Source organism: Sitophilus oryzae, unplaced genomic scaffold (assembly GCF_002938485.1).
Source record: "Sitophilus oryzae breed Bouriz unplaced genomic scaffold, Soryzae_2.0 scaffold_1171_pilon_pilon, whole genome shotgun sequence".
NCBI classification, from domain to species: domain Eukaryota; kingdom Metazoa; phylum Arthropoda; class Insecta; order Coleoptera; family Curculionidae; genus Sitophilus; species Sitophilus oryzae.
In genome coordinates this window covers 429,552-449,290 of record NW_022145806.1, presented here as the reverse complement: position 1 = coordinate 449,290, position 19,739 = coordinate 429,552, and the positions used below count along the sequence as shown (strand labels likewise).

General features: G+C 30.1%; 2 protein-coding genes across 2 annotated transcripts; one reads left to right on the top strand and one right to left on the bottom strand.

Moving 5' to 3' along the window:
• Positions 1–2,706: 2,706 nt before the first annotated feature.
• LOC115889072 (coiled-coil domain-containing protein 186) lies at positions 2,707–16,177 on the bottom strand. The gene is made up of 12 exons (XM_030908990.1): positions 15,809–16,177; positions 15,473–15,749; positions 15,089–15,383; positions 14,897–15,017; positions 14,670–14,847; positions 14,501–14,620; positions 12,912–13,092; positions 7,065–7,304; positions 6,859–7,002; positions 6,587–6,805; positions 3,738–3,887; positions 2,707–3,674 (listed from the first exon to the last, which is right to left on the bottom strand). The coding sequence occupies exons 1-12, from the start codon at positions 16,038–16,040 to the stop codon at positions 3,612–3,614; spliced, it is 2,220 nt and encodes a 739-aa protein (XP_030764850.1). The 5' UTR covers positions 16,041–16,177; the 3' UTR covers positions 2,707–3,611.
• A 228-nt stretch (positions 16,178–16,405) lies between these two features.
• LOC115889055 (beta-centractin) lies at positions 16,406–18,608 on the top strand. Its single transcript, XM_030908975.1, has 8 exons — positions 16,406–16,558; positions 16,625–16,689; positions 16,759–16,929; positions 16,984–17,139; positions 17,196–17,339; positions 17,395–17,615; positions 17,678–17,859; positions 17,918–18,608. Exons 1-8 carry the CDS (start codon positions 16,511–16,513, stop codon positions 18,059–18,061), a joined length of 1,131 nt encoding a protein of 376 aa, XP_030764835.1. The 5' UTR covers positions 16,406–16,510; the 3' UTR covers positions 18,062–18,608.
• Positions 18,609–19,739: the final 1,131 nt, after the last annotated feature.

The following is a 19,739-nucleotide window of genomic DNA, read 5'->3' as shown; positions in this document are numbered from 1 at the left end:
ACAGTTTATTAACAAAGTACTTTTCAATATTAAACTCCATTGAAAAGAAAAAGTAAACGTAAAAGCAGAGAATAGGTACATTATTAAAATTATTAAATGCATAAAAGATAAATTTTATAATAGAGGTATTGAAATTTAGAAAACATCAACATTTGACGTTTCCAGTATTTTACCAAACCGTTCCGTATCAAACCGATGTTTTTACAGGTCTGGTTCGCCTGGTTTTGCAACGGAATACAGCCCATGCCCTAGACACTCAATGGTAATTTTATAGAACCACAAATTTAGTTTCTTCCGCATCGCCAGACGGCGCAAAAGACATTAAAGTACAGGTTTCTAATTTATATTATGAAGATGACATGACAGTCTCTATGTTAACTACTGTCTATGGTCTAGTTTTTGTCTAGTTGACAACATGTTGGTGATCCGTCAAGTTATTTTTAAATCATTATTTAAATAATTATTAATTCAGATATTCCCAGATATTCCTGATTTGTCGGAAAGTTCAGTGATTTGTGTTTATAGTTTGTGTTTTTATTAGTTTGTGCATTCTGATACTTACAGTCGATCATCCTTTTCGTGTTAGATACTAAACTTTTTTATTAAAGTCATTTTGACATTTTAGAAATAATAATTTATAAACCAAATAAAAAAATAGTTTAATCATAAATAAGTAAGTACATAGTTGGTAATATATAGTATTTTTAGTAACAGTTAATTAGTAGTCTATAATATTTTTACTATATTATAATTTAGTTGTTAAATCAAAAAAATAGGCGCTATGTGATCTATTGTTGGTGTTTAAAATGTATGTATTTATAATTTTAATTTTGTTGTAATTATGTTACACTTCTAATGATCTAATAAAACATAAAATGGCAGTAAAAAGTCTATATTTATTATTTTATATTTTACAAGGAATAATTTTGCGCTTGAATAACGTTACCGTTTTAATTAGCGTTAATAAGTAACAGAACGCTAAAATTATGTTATGCCAAAACTCTCCATTAGTTTCTTCCGGATCACCAGGTGGCTCTAAATGACGGACCCATTTGTTTTATATCAGTGTCCAATCTATCTCTAGTACGTGACATTAGTCTATGATACAGCCTTAATGTTTCAAAACTAACTGTCACAGTGACACGTGCCGATCCAGTTGGTCTTGGTCCAATCTATCGACATACCAAATTTAATTTAAATCGGACGATTTTTTGATATGATTCATTGATGATGGGGTTTCGTAGTGCACGAAACGTTGTCAAAATATCATGCAAAAAATCCGAGTTTCAGCCCCCTAGCGCATAGGACGCTACAAGATCGTAACCGCTTTTTCTCTCGCGAGCTCTTGTGTCACGGCAATTTTTACTTCCATCGCGCGTAAAGAAGTTTCACTTCAAAAAGATCAGCCCAAAATAAAATGTCAATTTGCAAATATTTTTCTTCGTTCGGAACCTCGCAATTAGTGGAATAAATTAGTGGCTTCAATTAGTGTAGAAGTTTATTCCTTTAATTTCAATGTAAGCACTCAGAACGTCAAAATTAGTGGTAGACATTTTCAATTAGTAGAAAAAGTTATCAAACTTTTAATTTGCGAGAAATGTCATTTTGGCCTTTGATTATCTTTCGTAAAGAGAAATTGTGGTTGTAAATCAAAAAAAATTATAAGATTAATAAATCAAATGATTGTTCTATAAGCTAAATATTAGACTTTCTCTATGGATACAACAGACTAACTCAAGCTGTTGTTAGGATATTCTATTGATTTTAATTGCGTTTTATTGTGAATAATCGTAAACTAAAAAGTATAAAGTGTAATTGAAACAACTAATTCATTCCACTAATTGCGAAGTTCTGAATGAAGCTTGGATAAAGAAAGCATTTAGAAAAAATTGGCTTCTGAAAATATTTGCACTTATTTAAGACTCACCCTGTATAGTTTAAGTACCATGCCGAAAACAAAAAAGAAATGTTTAAATGAATTTATGCTTATGTCTTCTTTTTAGGATATTTAAATAAAATCTGTCAGACAAACAGCACCAACTAACTGAATGTGTAAATGAAAATTTGGCGCCGGGAGGCACGTATAGCCGATCATACTAAAATATATTAATAAAAAGTTGGTAGGCAGTTCTTTCAGTTTCAAAGTAAAGGAATTTTTCCAATTTTTTTTATCTCAAAAACTGCGACTTTGATTTTGATGTTATTACAAATTTTGTTGAAAATACTATTCCTAATCTTAAATCGAAAACCGCGTTTCGCTAGCTAATGTAATTTCGGAGTTATGATTTTTTTAAATTTTTAACCCCCTCCCATACATACCAACCCCCCACCCCCACCAAAAACTAATGGCCAGAATCTCGGGTGCCACAGTATTTTTGTGCCAAATTTGGTTAAAATCGGTTTAGCGGTTTTTAGCAGACAGACAGACAGACAGACACCATGAAAATATTTTCTATTCAGGTCATTTATGACCCAAATAACTCATTTTGAGTGAAATTAAAAAAAACTTTTTTTTGTCGATCTTAATAGTCTACCATACCTATGGTATGGTCGGCTAAAAAATAGGTTACGCAAATTATCTGATGGTCTAAATCACCTTTTAGACTAAAAGTGCCAGAAAGTAGAAATTATCTTGAAAAAGAAAAAAAAAAAAAGAAAGTACAATATTGGAAATAAAAAATGAAGATAATAAAATAAAAAAAGTACATCTTAACTTGAAACCGAGGTTGAAACATTCAAATTTTTTGTGGCTAAATTATATCCTATAAAATTTTAATGAACCAGTTGAGTGAAAAATCCTGTATAATAATTTACAAATCAAAACATTTAATTAAGTACAAAATATGACTTCATCCTTTAATATTTTTCTATTATATTAATAACATAAAGTATATATTATCTGGAATTATATAATACAATAATTTTATTTCCTATATTTAGTTGGGACAATACTGATAAATTTAAATCTATTTCGATATGAAATATTTTAATAATAAGTACACAATAATAATTTACAGCAATAACCCTTAATAAAGAGGTTAAATATAAAGGGTTAAAATAAATTTAAAGCCAGATTTCAGTGTAACGTGATCGTGCAACTATTTTTAAGCAAGATTCTTATTTGTTAGTTTATTTTAGACCCAATTATTTATATACTTTTGACAAGTTAATAAGCTTCTGGAAATATGTGTGGGTTTACATGCATCCGTCATGCGTCATCCGTCATTGATTTTATAAAATTTGATTGGTTTATTTCTATAATGACAGCTCATACTTAAATATGATTGGAGTAACGGAACGACGGACGTCGCTTGACGGATACATATAAACTCACCTTAACGCTGCTATAACTAAAACAAAATCAAATGTCATTAATCATTATCAAGTATGATTAATCATGTCCCATTATTCCCAGAAGATTGGAATAATAAATAACAATGAAAAATTGAGATGAGATTGTCACTAAAATATAAACACGTCCACACGTCAAACCCCAAACCTGATTAATTCAATTAATCAAATAGTTTATGTTTAAGTAAATAGAATCTAATTATACAATACACGAGATCACAATAAATTATTTAATAAAGAGAGAAATATTTTACAAAAAGTCATGAATTTTTCCGGAGATTATTTAGTCTATCAATTTCACTGCCTAATGTCTCTACATTTTCCTAAAATAAGAATTTTGCTTTAATTTCTGTATAAAAATTCAACAACAAATGCTAAATAGTTACCTTCAGTGTCATGTTTTTAAGCAGGGCATCTTCTAGTACAGCTTGTAATTTTCGGTTAATATCTAGAGATAATTCAAGTGTCAGAGTCTCATCGCAGATCTTATTGCTGTACATAGATGCCATCACACCATTTAATTTGGCTAACTTCGCCTATAAAAATATATACTGCTTGTAATAATTGAGGGGTTCAGAAGTAAACTCATGTACAAAGAAAACAAGGTATCATCGATAGCGGCTCCAATTTCACTCAGTTTGCGCATATCACCTGTGATGTCGCTACGCCATATAAAAAATTCAAATTCCACTAATAAAAAAAGACCTAAAATAGCTTTGAATAAGAAGACCAAGGAAGGAGCATAATGCTATCCATGTATTCATGCATGGTGGGCGGAAAAAGGACTCTAGGGTGGGGGTCATTGACAGTACTGTTTGACGATTCATTTGACGCATTTGAATTTGATTTGAAATTTTGTGGATTTGTCAGTCTTTACGGAACTTATTTTATGTTATTTATTATTTATTCTACTACTGATAGTTGTATAAAGGTAGTAAATCTAGATGGAAAATGTGGCAGAACTTAAATTAACAGTGACACTATCGCGATTTATCGAAAAGGACTCTAAAATAGGTTACACTACCCTGACACTACCCCCGAGCCAGTGATGATGTTCGTCCATAAATATAATATGTAAGTACACATTTAGTTTTATAATTATTTTATTATTCGTAGATTAATTAAATGGATTATTAAGTTAAATTGAAGTATTTATTATTTGCTATGCCCCTAGTCATAACCCACAAAATGGGGTGTGACAATATACATACATGTAGTAAACCGATCATGTATGAAATTCACTTAAATTAACTAATTATATATTTTTTTTTGCATTTTTGCTTTTATTTACTACTTGTCAAAGATTAGATGTCAAAGAATTTATATACGTCAATTTGACTGATCTGCTTCAGTAGCGTATCGGATGTTTGTGTTAATAAATAATTATTAAAACTTATCTATTTTTATTATAATAATATGTTTTTATAACAATTTTAATAACTACCAACATTTATACATAACGTAAAATAAAAAAAAATATTGAGTCTTGAAAAATATTGAGTCTGACGTTTATCCTACATCATAGTTTTACATTTTTTAAATAAAATTAGAATGGCACTGATAAACCGGAATTTAAGTCGGCCATATTTGAGTCCCATCGCGGTGGACCTAAGATTTTTGATATGCTCCTTCCTTAGTCTTCTTATTCAAAGTAAAATAGGAAAGAATTAGGACATAACATTTGAAAAGTCATGTTCACATTTCATGTGTCATCAGGTTGATTTGAAAATGGCGCGCGGAACGTGCCGACCAATGGTGTCGATATCACCTGTGGCATAGTGACCAACCTACGCAATATCATACTTTGTTTTCTTTTTATCATAAAGTGAACTGAATCAAGTCCTAAAAAACCTAACCTAACACACATAACAATAAAAATAGATAAAAAATGTCTATACCCATGTGGCGGATTCATCTCTCCAAAAAATCTTATATGGATATTTCACCACTGCAAGAAAATCTACAAAATAAAATAGTTATTTTTTGTAAACACTTCTGCGTTAATCCAAACGAAAACTACTTGTCAGGAAACAACTTTTATCAGCGGTTTTTGTAGACGTATCTGTTTTAAATAACTAAAGACTAAAGTGTTCTCGAATAGTTGAATTTAAATATTTTAAATAATTTTTTTCTTTATTCTTTGCATTTAATTTTGCTTCCGACGACGGAAAGATATAACTTTTCGAAACGTTAAGCATTTTTTTTGTTCGTTAGGCAAATTTGTATATCTGTAAACCTAACTTCTGACAAGTAGTTTCCGTTTGGATTAACGCAAAAGTGTTTACAAAAAAATAACTATTTTATTCTGTAGATTTTCTTGCAGTTGCGAAATACCCATATAGGATTTTTTGGAGAAATAAAAACAGATATTTGGTTATTTAACTGAGAAACATTATGATAGACAAAATGGGCGAAAAAAAATTGAAAGTTGAAATTGCCAATCGATGACATTCGCCATATAATTTTGTTTATAAAATGAGACTACAATATATACCATATTGCATGTAAAGTTGATCTAATTAGGCCACCAGCAAATTACCAGTATACAGGGTGACGCTTCTGTATTTTTTCTATTTATTACTGTACATTATAAAGTACTGTCTATTGTTTTAAGAAGAAACAGATTATGTTTGTGTTTTTAATGATCACTGCTTTTTGAACAAGTGTGTGAATATGTGCTTTTAAATTTATACTATCGAGTTTTTTGGCTGGCACAAATGTAAGAACTTGACAACGCTGCTTCCGATACGCTTCAGTCCGTCCGCCAAAAAAATGTATGGAAGGAAAGAATATGGAACAGAAGGGAAATGGAACGGATAGTGTGCATTGTCCTATTTATTTACATTATATAATATTTTATGTAAACGGAAGGGAGCTGATACAGAATGTATAGTGAGGATCAACCTTTATTAATAATATTCTTAGAAACATATACTTCCAATAACACTAAACATATAGTTTATTACTTACCAAAGTTTTTTCTGTTCCAATAAAGTAAGCATAAACAAATGTGTTTTAGAAAAAGGTACTCTATAAAATCTGTCCAACAAGTCAAGGAAGATTTCGACAGATGACATCCAAAAAATAATATAAAACAATTTACCTGTGAATTAAAATAACAGACAACTGTCACTGTCAGGTATCTTCTCTTTGGACAGACTTTACTTATGTAATATGTACCTGTTAATATCCTTATATGGTTTTATAAGTACTATTAGTCACAAGAAGCGCTTACCTTATTATTGTCCATTGCATTTGATGTCAAAGTTCCACTTTGTTCCCTTAATACATAACCCTGTAACAACTTGGTCTTCTTTTGTACCTCTGAAACTAAAGTATTGATATGCTCCTCAAGAAAATCAATTTTTTCAGATTTCTTTGCACTAATTCTTTGTAACTTTACTATATGCTCAATAAGTGTTTGCTTATCTATTGTAGGCTCAGGCTGAATTACCTATAAAAATATTCTTGTTATATTTACTGGTATTTTTCCCTAAATCAACTTACCTTCACTTGTTCAATATCAGCAGAATTTTGAGAATGCCCATTGACATTCAATGTTGAACTTGAACTACTAGTATTTGAAGACGAATCATTACTCTCATATTGTTCTAGTTTTTTCCTACAGTGATGTAACTCTTTGTTTACTTCCTTAAATAAGAATTTAATTGATTCTCACTTATATTCACACATATCGTAATATTTCTATTTACCCTTAAATTTAAATCAAACTTTCTCTTCAATACTAAATTTTCTCCTTTCTGATCTCCGATCTCCTGAATCGCTGCTTCTATTTTTTTCTGCGTTTCCTCTAAATTTCTTTTAAGGCATTCATTTTCCGAAGTGAGTTTGGTCCTTTCTTCAGCTAATGTAGCCGATAACATGGATATTTTTGTTTCTTGTTCCTTTATTTGTCTTTTAAGAATACCTTGTTCGCACGTTAATTGTTGAACCTATGTAAAAGCTTAAATTACCCCTACTTTTACACTCTAATATATGTGTTAATGTGCAGGATGTAAACCAATACCTAAACGCAAAAATCAGTCGACTACTTTTGAAAAAATAAGGATTCTACTTAAGTATACCGTGCGATCGAATAAAAACGATGTCAGCGATGGCTATGAAATGAAGATTGCTGTTAAACCAACAAGCTAAGCGAACTGGACGCCGTTTTTTTCTCAAACATACGGTACTATTTTGATTAGTGATATCCAAACGCTAAATGTCAGTTTTTGATGTATGTTTTAGAATAAGTGGATAATACTTCGATTTTAGTTTGATTTTTCAAGCATGTTTAAGGTAAAAAGTTCCTATAAACGTGTTAAAAAATGGGTCGTTTTTAGGGTTCCGTACCCAAAGGGTAAAAACGGGAACCCTATTACTAAGACTTCGCTGTCCGTCCGTCCGTCCGTCTGTCACAAAGGTCTATCTTATGAACCGTTATAGCTAGACAGTTAAAATTTTTACAGATAATGTATCTATGTTGCCGCTATAAGAAGAAACACTAAAAACAGAATTAAATAAATGTTTATCAATAAAAAAGTACTTTCACTAAACATTATCTTTTAAGTAAGAATTTTACATAGAATCTTTCAAGTCCTCGGTGGCCGCGTGGTTAAAGCGTTAGGACTTTACGCTGCTATGACGTTGGAGCCGTAGTAAGGCAGGTTCGAATCCTAGTCAAGGCGACTTTTTTTTAATTGTTTTTTTTTAATTTTTACATATTTTTACATAATTATTTTTACTTTTTACATATTTATTATTGATTAATACAATTTTTAGTAATGTGTTTCTTCATTTTTTTTAAATTACTTATAGAAAAAAAGTTTATAATAATATAGGGTGTAATGTTGTATAAATAATGAATGGTACGGAACCCTTCGTACGCGAGTCCGACTCGCACTTGACCAATTTTTTAGGTACAGGGTGACAAAGTTTTAAGAAAAGAATCGTTTTTTCTTAAACGGCCACTCCAGATATTTTTATGAAATTTAGCAAATCTATTTTTCATCGAAAAACATATTTTCTAAATGTTTTACCAGTGGCGAAATGGTACCTTACGGCTTAATTCGTCGACCGAGACTTTTCAGGCGGATTGTATACCTTTTAGGGAGTAGTTTTAAGGAGAAAAACACCGTGCTCGGCCAGCTTTGGCCGAAAAAATGGCCCCAAAGGACCGAAAAATCAATTTTTGGCAAATATCTGCCAAAACATGCAATTTACAAAATTTTTCTTGAAATAAAAAATGAAGCTTGGGTAATTACTTACATAAATGGTCCTTATCATTTTTTACGTAGAATTAGTAGTTTCCGAGGTATTACGCCTCGAAGATCCCTGAATTTTCACAAGTATTAACGCTCCGGAGATAGATTGCATAAACCTATCATTGATTAATAGGACAAATTGTTTAATAACTCGGCTAAAATTTAATATTTTTTTATGATTTAAAGTTCATTTAAAAGGTTGAATCAACAGCCAGCACATTTTGGAACTTGTTTGAATTTTGTCATATTTTATGATAATAAAAAACCGGGCAAACGCATAAACATTTTCAGATTTTTACAAACTTATTCATATTTTCACTAATAACAGCTTATTTGTCGAGATTTTTTTGTGCGGGTGCCAGATATCAGAAGCATTGCCATACACAATTTTATAGTCCATTATATCCGAAAAAAAGGACAAGAATAATATATACTGAAAGAGTTTGAGGATATTGCAGGTAATTTTGAACTTGATCATTGATTTCCAACTCCTCATTCATGTTTGTTAGGGCACAAACATAGTGAGGCATCTCGATGCGATGCTCGCCAAGATGCTGGCCGCGCTGCTCGCCAGGATGGTAGCCGCGATGCATCCTACGCGCACTGTTTTAAAACGGCGAATAAATGCGCGTAGGCATACTGAAGCATTTACCATTGCCGTTTTATTAAACACCAGTTTATACAAAGTAGTTATTAATTAATTAATTAGGATAGGCCCTTGTTGCATTTCAGTTGATTTCAACAAATTCCGATCGCAGCGCTACAACGGCAAAAATCAGATATTATCCCTACCTATTTCACGTCGCCGTCATGTTGATCGCATAGAATAATATTAAAATCGTGGTTTGGTTATAATATTTAAGTATTTTAGTTTTTTGCTAGTGCAGTTATTGAAACGAAAAAGAGATAAAACACTCAGGTACGAGGTTTGTGTGATGTAACGCTGTTTCGGGTAATAAAAAATAAATGAAAAAGAATTCGAACTAGGCGTCGTGCTGTATTGTGACAATTTCAAATGTTAATAAAATTGCCGAAAAAATGTTAACGCGTAAAGGAGAGCGGATTTAGGGCGTTGTTGGGTGCAATTACATAAATTCAATAACTCAACTTTCCCGGATATTCAACTCTCCCGAAACAAAATTTTATAGCTTCATAGTTTCTCACACCGAAAAGCAAAAATGGTTTCAAGCAGTTCGACGAAACAAGTGAATAAACAAAGTGCTCGATACATAATCAAAAAATTAAAAAGACACTATGAGAGGGTAAAATATAATTTGCAATATTAATGGTATACTTTTTTGACTTTTTTAACTAGTGATTAAACTTTTTCTTTTAACTAGTGATTAAAGTACTTGCTATAAATAAATAAAGTCTATAAACTAATTTCGATTTTGAAAATAGCTACTGTCACTAGAAACTTGCCATGACATCAGCCCTCTTTGTTGTCATTTTATTGAAAAATTGCTCTTTATTCAAAAGTTGAGCTAGATAGGTATAGGACACCCTAATATATGTAATTTGAAAGAGCATTTGAATCTGTTTCGATTTATTTAAAAAAATAGGTTGTCGTATTTGAAATAACAGTTTTTATGTAAAATAAATATTTAAAATAAATTATCAATTTTTGGTACCCCTGTATAAATTTAAGGCAGCAATACAAGTTTATTTCTCTATCTTTAAACTCAGCACAAGAATTAATTCTAAAAAGTAATGTTCATAATCTATTCCATTGTAGCATGCATATTTAAATATCTTTAAATATCTCAAAAACCAAAGCTTGTAAACATATTAATATATAATAACCCTTATAATAGATGCCTTATTTTGTGTCCAAGGATCCAAATATGAAATAAAATACGGATGTTCCATAAGAAAAAATATAATTTTGGTGTAAATCTTAGTTCTGACATACCCTGTACATTTCAAAATAATTTTAAATTATGCACATGGTCTTCCCACATATGCCCATAAAATATTTTGTTTCTACATATTTCCGTTATCGTATAATCAACCGAGGCGAATGAGTTGCGCCACACCGTATATAGGTGTTCCATTTAAAAAAATATTCGCGATCCACTCACACTTTTTTGAGCCACCCTTTAGAAGTTCAAATATTTTCCTCAAATACATACTAATACATACTTTATGTCTGGACTACAAAATTCATAAGTTTTTTATTATTAGAACTGTGGATGCCCGACGCACTATTGCCGGACCCTGTAGAATCAACGTTATTACATTGTTGGTGATAAATTAAATATTAGTATTGTGAACATTTTATTCCACCCGACTCTAGTTCGACATATGCTCAACGAATTGTGATCCTAAACCGACCAATCAAATGTAAAGTTTCAGGCATCCGCGTCCGCTTCTCGCAAAAAACAAAAATTTTGTTTCCTAGGAAGCATCGCGCTGAACATCTAGATGCGTGGCGACGTGCGAGGCTCCAGTATGTTTTGACGCATAAATTTGTACATGTTTGATTCAGCATCGCCGGATGGCGAGGTGAATGGCGCGCATCGCATCGAGATTAAATGCCCCGCACTATGTTTGTACGATAGTCACGATGCATCCTACGCCCACTTACTCGCCGTTTTAAAACAGTGCGCGTAGGATGCATCGCGGCTACCAACCTGGCGAGCAGCGCGGCCAGCATCTTGGCGAGCATCGCATCGAGATGCCTCACTATGTTTGTGCCCTTACTTATAAAGTTATTATGCAATTTTCTTTTGTTTACGACACTTTCCGGAAATTCAAAAAAAAACACTCACAAATAGTTATTTTTATTAAAATCTGCTTAAACAAATATATCAAACTTTCTGAATTGCTTAAAGAGACTCTAAGAACAACTGTTAAAAAATAAATAAAATCTTGACAAATAAGCTATTATTAGTGAAAATATAAATAAGTTTGTAAAAATCTGAAAATTTTTGGGCTAAGGAATGTTTGCCCGGTTTTTTTATTGTCATAAGATATGACAAAATTAAAAAAAATCCAAAATGTGATAGCTGTTGATTCTACCTTTTAAATGAACTTTGAGTCAAAAAATATTAAATTTAAGCCGAGTTATCAAACAATTTGTCCTCAATCAATGATAGGCTTTTGAAATCTATCTACGGAGCGTTAAAGACTTGGAGAGAAAATTCAGTGATTTTCGAGGGAGGCGGAATATCTCGAAAACTACTAATTCTAAGTAATAATAAGAACCATTTTTATAGATAATTACCTAAGTTTCAGTTTTTATTTAAAGAAAAAATTTGGAAATTGCATATTTTGGCAGATATTTGCAAAAAACTGATTTTTCGGCCATTTGGGGCCATTTTTTTCGGCCGAACACGGTGTTCCAGTTTAAGCTTGATTTTCATGCATCCGTTATACGTTGATACGTTGGTCCGATGGTGCACTGATTGGTCATAGCATTTTCGCGCCACTTTTCATCCGTAAATATTTTACTTCAGCCCGTCAACGGACCCGTTCATACGATAACGGACGTTTTGACACTTTTTTGACAAATTTAATCTAACCTAAATAAAAATATAAGTAAAATAGCAAAAACGTTATGGAAACGAAAATATAAAATGACACCAACGTATATCCGATAAACGGAGGCATGAAAATGCAATAAATTTAAAAACTGCGTTATTTTCTAACCAATCAAAGTCTTTAAATTCTACCAATAAAATTAATATCGTATCAGCGTATCGCCGGACAACGGATGCATGAAAATCAAGCTTTAAGCTTGATTTTCATGCGTCACGATACGATGATACGATATTAATTTTATTGGTTGAATTGAAAGGATTCGATTGGTTAACCGTTTCTAACCAATCGAAGTGTTTAAATTCAACCAATAAAATTAATATCGTATCAACGTGTCGTCGGATAACGGATGCATGAAAATTAAGCTTTATTCCCCTAAAACTACTCCACAAAAGGTACACAATTCGCCTGAAAAGTCCCGGTCGACCAATTCAGCCGAGACTTGGGTCTTTTCGTGTCCTTATTTACTGGACTATATGAAAAAATTATTTTTTTTCTCATAACTTTGACATCAGGTAACTAGAAAACGGAGTATTTTAGAACACATTTTTATATTAAGATTTTACCTTAAGAATTCTTCCAATTCACCCAAATTGAAATATCGGACATTTATTCAAAAACAACCCGCATAATAAAAAACTGGATAAGGAAACGTCAAATAGAAAAATGTTATAAGAAAACGCCTTCTATTTATAAAAATGTATATCAATTCTTGATTGATTGTATTTATTAACCTGCATATTGCATAAAACATACCTTTGTCTCAACTGTAGTGAACTCCGATTGCAAACGAACATTTTTGTCAGTCAATTGTTGTGTAAAAAGCAGTAATTCTGCTTCTCTAATTCTACAAGATTCCATATCAGATTCTAATTCTTGATTTCTTTGTTTTAACAAACTCATTTGTTCATTTGACACTTCTAGTTGTTCTTGTTCACTAAAAGAATTAAATATTGAACCAAAATAACATAAAATAATTTATACTGTACAGAGTGTTTCAAAAAAATGTACAATCTCTCTTGGGGAGATTCCTCACGTAAAAATAATTAATTGATTTTTTGTGTTAATTAATAATAATTGTTCTAAATAATAAACAGGATTGCATGTGTATTGGACAAAATGGTAAAAAGTTCGGTAAAAAACAAGCAATTTTTTTTATGTGTATTGACGAATTCTTTGGGAAACCTCTTTAGTACCTAAAACCTGTTTTCACAGGGGAAAAAAAGCTTTTTCAGGTGAGGACTATTCCTATTAATTGTGAAAAAAATGTCCACAGACAGAAAAATAATTCGGTTTTGTCTTACAATACAATAGACTAGGAGGTAGGAGGTCTTTATCTAAATAGACTATAAATATAACTTTTGCCAAAAATTGGACTTACGATGTTTTGAAAGTCAGGTATCGTTATAAAAGGTTCAATTTACTCAGTTTGCTGAATAAAATGCGTAGACGATAACTATTTTTTACAAATAATACATGAAATTTAGAATTTCCCACGTATATGGTGTTTTGGCTTAAAATTTCCCTTTTCCCTTTGTATCTCGAAATTTCCCAGGAATCGAGAAATTTCCCACGATTTGGCATCACTGTTAGGAGCCATGCGGGTTAATTCGACACCCTCGAAATAATTATTTTTAAATATCGAATCGTTATTTCCAAGGTGCCGTATTTGGTAAATTAATCTAAATTATCAAAATAAGCATTTTCTACAAAAACATGAAGATATATCTAAAATAAGATGTAATACAATTTCATAAATAAATAAATTTTGAATAGGATGCTAGAAAAATATAATGTTCTAATTAATTTAAACGTTATTTTCATCTAAAGCTACACTCAGATGCAAAAAAAACGCAACGGAGAAATTATTGGTCAAATTTAAAGTGTTATATTTTTGTTATTTTTAGCACCATTTTCATGATTTTTTTAGAAAGCTGTATATAATTATATTAACTTTAAATTGTAAACTCAGTTTTCTATAAACTTTAGTATTTGGCATATTATACAGGGTTAAACGAGGGATTGTTTTTTACCTTAACTTTAAAACACCAACCCAGGCGAATGAGGTGCGCCACCCTGTATATAAGCCACAAACTGGTAATATTGGAATAGAAAATAAACTGGTAATACTGGTAATAATAGAACGGCAATATTTTTAATCTGAACAGAAAAGAATACATGAATGTCACTAAACTGTTTCATTTGCATACATGGTATAGGATATCTATAAAAATATTTCATTTTAATTTAATATTATTGAAAATAATTACTTAGTACATGGTATGTAGGTTATTAAGAAGGTATATTTACAGTATAAGTATTTAAAAATCAGATATATAACTTACTGTTTAAGTTGTAATTTGAGTTGTTCAAACTGCACCGTTTTAGTTTGTAAATTTGCAGCATCTTGACGCTGTTGATCTTGGTAGCCTCGAAGTTCACTTAGTTTTTGTTCATTCTCCAGTCTGAAAATACATTTTAAGTAACCAATATTTGTTTATTTCTAAAACTTACCTTTCTCTCTCCAAATGTTGTACTTTGAGACTTAAATTATTATTTTCTTCAATTGTATCTTTCTGTTTACTGTGTAATCTCTCCAACTCGCTTTGAAAAGTTTTAATTTGCTGGTCCCTATCACTTTTTTCATGCCTTAATAAAATCAATAAGGCCTGTTGCTCCTTAACTTGCTGGTCTAGAAAATACATGTTTTGTATTGATATTATTTAATGCTTTAGTATTACCTAAAACATATGCTTTATTCTCTTGTGATGTCATAAAGTTTTTAATAGTTTCTTCTGCGTTTTTCTTAGCTTGTTCTATTTCATTTACTGAATCCTGAATTTTAGTACTAAGAGCTTCAACCTAGAATATAATTTGCAAATTGAAATAAATGAATATCAATAAATAATCACCAAATTCCAAGATAACCCTACCTTAATTTGACATTCTTTATGTGCCTCCATTTCTGTTTTTAAACTATTTTGATTCCATTTCAGTTTTGTTTCCAAATTATTTAAATCTTGTTTAGCTTTATCTAATTCTTGTTGAACATTCTTATGTTCATAACATTTATTATCAAGCATTTGTCCAATTCTGGCCTTTTCAGATATCATTGTTTGTAACTTATGTTGTAAAAATTCAATTTCTTTCTGAAATTCCTTGCATTTTTTCTCAGCTTGTTCTTTCATCTGACGTTCTTTTAATATATTCTTTTCTCCTACTGCATATCTAAAAATTTTAAAATATGTAAATATTATAGGTAATTACTGGCATATATTAAATATAAAAGCATCTCTTAAACAAATTCACCAATTCACCTAATAACCATATTTTCTTTCTCTTTAATGGCAAGTTCTTTTTGTTTATTGGCATTTTCAAGCTTGAATTCAAGATCTTTTTTTAAACCTTCTAATGTTTTATTTTTCTCCTCTAAAACTTTTAAACCTTCAGTATTTTGTTCAATAACGTTTTCCTGGTACAGTATTTTTTCTAGTATTTCATTTACATCTATATTTGGTTGAAAATCTTTTTGATTAGAAACATTAGTAGACTCTGTATTTTCTGTTTTCTCCATAATGCTACTATCAGTTTTATCTAAACAATAATTTTAAAAATAAGTTTACATCTCAAGTTTAGCATTAAATTAGTTTTACCATTATTCAGTTCCACTGTACTAGATTCAGTTCCTGATTTTGGAAGAATCTGTATTTGCTCAGCACTATCAGAATATTTAACAATCACTACATTTTCAGTGGGAAGAGCCTTATCAATTCCATGACTATTTTCGTTAACATCCTTTACAAGACCTAAATTTTGTGATAATACACTTTGATGATCCAACATATGTGAACAATTTTCAACGACTGATAAGGTATTATCCTCCATCTTTATAATTTTTTAAAGATATTTTTTTCTTAAATATAACATATCGCCATAATACTACAAAAATTTTGTCGATACACTTATGAAGAAGAACATAAACATAGTTTTAAATATTTTAAATGTTTACCAATGTTTACTTGTCAAAATAATAAATAATAATCAAATATTTTATTGGCTAAGGCAATAAACTTCTTCTTTTTTTATATATTATCTACTCATAGATATGGAGGTTCTACTGCTATTCTGTATATGATTAATATGTTTTTTTGTCTGAATGTATACCATCATATAAATAATATCTTATGTCTTTCCCTTCTTCTCTATACCTATGTCTAACTTCATACTTATGACTCACCTGTCACTTTGACTTTGACATTCAGATGTCATCCAATTAGTTACCTGTCAAAAATATTAGTAACCGTAGTTTAGGAAAAGAGGTGTGTTATTAGAAAATAAAACTATTTTTGTACGAAATGGAAGCTTATGATGTAATTGTAAACCAACCGGTAGTTATAGATAATGTAAGTTACTTATATACGTTATAGTCCAAACTTTTGGCAGAACTTTATATGTTTTTTTTGCTTTAGGGTACGGGGGTTATCAAAGCAGGTTTCGCTGGCGACCAGATACCCAAATGTAGATTTCCGAATTAGTAAGTAATTTTACTTCAAATTAATAATATTTTTACTACAGCATTTGACAAGATAACGTTTGCTTGTAGTGTCGGTAGACCCAAACATGTTAGAGTTATGGCAGGCGCTCTTGAAGGGGATTTGTTTATTGGTCCCAAAGCAGAGGAACATAGAGGTTTATTGTCTATTAAATATCCTATGGAACATGGTATCGTTACAGACTGGAATGATATGGAAAAGATTTGGAGTTACATTTTTAGGTATTTTCTAAAAAAAATTATTTTATGTGATAATGTTTTGTTGTATTTTTTCAGCAAAGATCAATTAAATACCTTTTCAGAAGAACATCCGGTTCTACTTACGGAAGCACCTTTAAATCCAAGAACAAACAGAGAAAAAGCTGCAGAAATCATGTTTGAATCGTTTAATGTTCCTGCATTATTTATATCTATGCAAGCTGTACTTAGTTTGTAGGAATTCAAGAAATATTTTACTTTTATTTTAAATGATGCAATATGTTTTCCAGATATTCCACTGGTCGAACTACTGGAGTAGTGTTAGACGCAGGTGATGGAGTTACACATTCAGTGCCTATTTACGAAGGATTTGCTTTACCCCATAGTATTTTGAGATCAGATATTGCAGGTCGTGATGTTTCCCGTTATTTAAGGTAAATATTAGATAAATATATATTTTATTTAACATATAAAATAATAATTTTAAAGGTTACTTCTCCGGAAAGAAGGAACTATCTTTCGAACAACAGCAGAATTTGAATCAGTGAGAACCTTAAAGGAGAAAGCATGTTACTTGGCAAATAACCCGGTTAAAGAAGAATCTGTAGAAACAGAATCTATTAACTATACTTTACCAGATGGAAGTGTGATCAAAGTTGGACCTGCAAGGTTTAGAGCTCCAGAAATCTTATTTAAACCAGATTTAATAGGTGATAAATTAATTATAACATTTAGAGGTATAATGTATAATATCTTATAAATATTTTATTAGGTGAAGAATGTGAGGGTCTTCACGAAGTTCTTCTCTATTCTATACGAAAATCTGATTTGGATCTTAGGAAAGTACTTTTCAAAAATATAGTTCTATCTGGAGGATCCACTTTGTTTAAAGGTTTTGGAGACAGGCTATTGTCAGAAATTGCAAAAATGTCACCCAAGGAAACTCAAATTAAGGTTTTACATCTGTTATTTTGTTAATGATTTATTTTGTCACTATATAACTTTTTACTAGATATCTGCACCACAAGAAAGGTTGTATTCAACATGGATTGGCGGTTCTATTTTAGCATCATTAGATACATTTAAGAAAATGTGGGTCTCTAAAAGGGAATACGATGAAGAAGGTCAGCGTGCAATACATAGGAAAACATTTTAGTTATATTTTATATAAGTTTATTAATTTATTTTACTTAAATTCATTAATTTTACGTACTAAAATCTCTTAAAATGTGATCAAGAACATTTACAAACCATTTTTTAAAGTGATATTAATGAACCATATTAACATTATTTACATAGCTGTCTTAAACAGGATTTTTTTTTACTTGGATTTAGAAAGTGATTTTTTTATTAATTAAATTTTTAAAAAGCAATGAGACCTTAATTTTAGATAATAAATATCTACGAGCATACTATTTTTGTGTCTAAATGAACATACAAATTTAAATATACATATAGAGCTAATTGTAATTATATTGGCCTGAATAATTGTTCTACTTCATTGTATGTCGCTTTTTATTGTTAAGAAAAAAAAATAGAATTTATTACTTATTTGAATTTAACATTATATTTATGTTTTTCTATGATACATTTATATAAAAGATCTTTTTTTCATCTGCACAATAACAAATAAATAACTAGCAGCTTTAGTATAAAATATGTGAATTTTATAGTTTTTTTTAAATAAATTATATTGTTTAAGATATTTGTTTTTTAATAGAACCCTTGTAAACAAGGATATAATACAATTATTGTTATATTAAGAATTGGAATATTTCAAAGTGATAACTTTATTTCTTAAAAAATTTATTTTGCTTGATTTGTTATAAAATGAAATATATGTTTATTGTTTATTATCTTGTATTTATTTAGTTTTCTCAGTTTCTTATGTATCTATAAATATTGTTTCAAATAGTTATGAAAATTTCAAAGGTTTAAATTAATTACCTATAGGTGTTTTAATTTTTTTAAGAATAAAATTTTAATATAAATATAAAAAAATGGTGGTTTCAGGGTAGTTCTGTTGATCCTATAAAATAGTTCTTTTGACTGCTTTGGCTTATCCCATCCTTCGTTTATATCAATGAGGTTATATACAGGGAGACGCTATGAGCATTTAAAGTGCTTGCGAAAAATGGTAACACTAGGCGTGGCTTAAGCCAGCACCAATATGGCGGCATTAGCAGGGCCGGATTACAGAAACTTCAATGAAAAATTTTATTTTATACAATATAACGACCTCAACTTTTTTAAATAAAAAATTAATTAATCAAAATAACTACAAAACCTACAATTTTTTCAAAAATATAAATTACGAGGTTAATTTTAATGACTATGTACTATGTATATTTAAGGAGGAAACACAAAAAAATAATACACATTAAATAAATTAAATTTTATTGCTCACTAAATAACACTGTTTTATTGCTAGTATGTCTTAAACTAATTGCCTTGTTTTTATTGATGTATCTAACAATAATAACCTTAACATTTAAAAAAAAAAATTAGAAAAAAAGCGGAAAATAATTAAACATGATTACTGATTTACAATAATTAACATTTTGATAATCATTAAAATTTAGAAATCTTAGGAACTGATTATTTATTTGAGATATTTTATTGAGATGTTCTGTCAAAACTAAAAGAAAAGCTATCAGAAAAATGTTTCGAGCATAGAACACTACCTGATGTAGCTTGCCAGTTTCTCCTGTTCACAAACTTCACCCAAGCTTCTCGACGGACGGGATTTTTGAAACCTAAAAATCAGGTTTAATATAATATTTATTTGATAAAAATTTTCTAAAGAGAGCAAAATTTATATACTACGTAGTAAA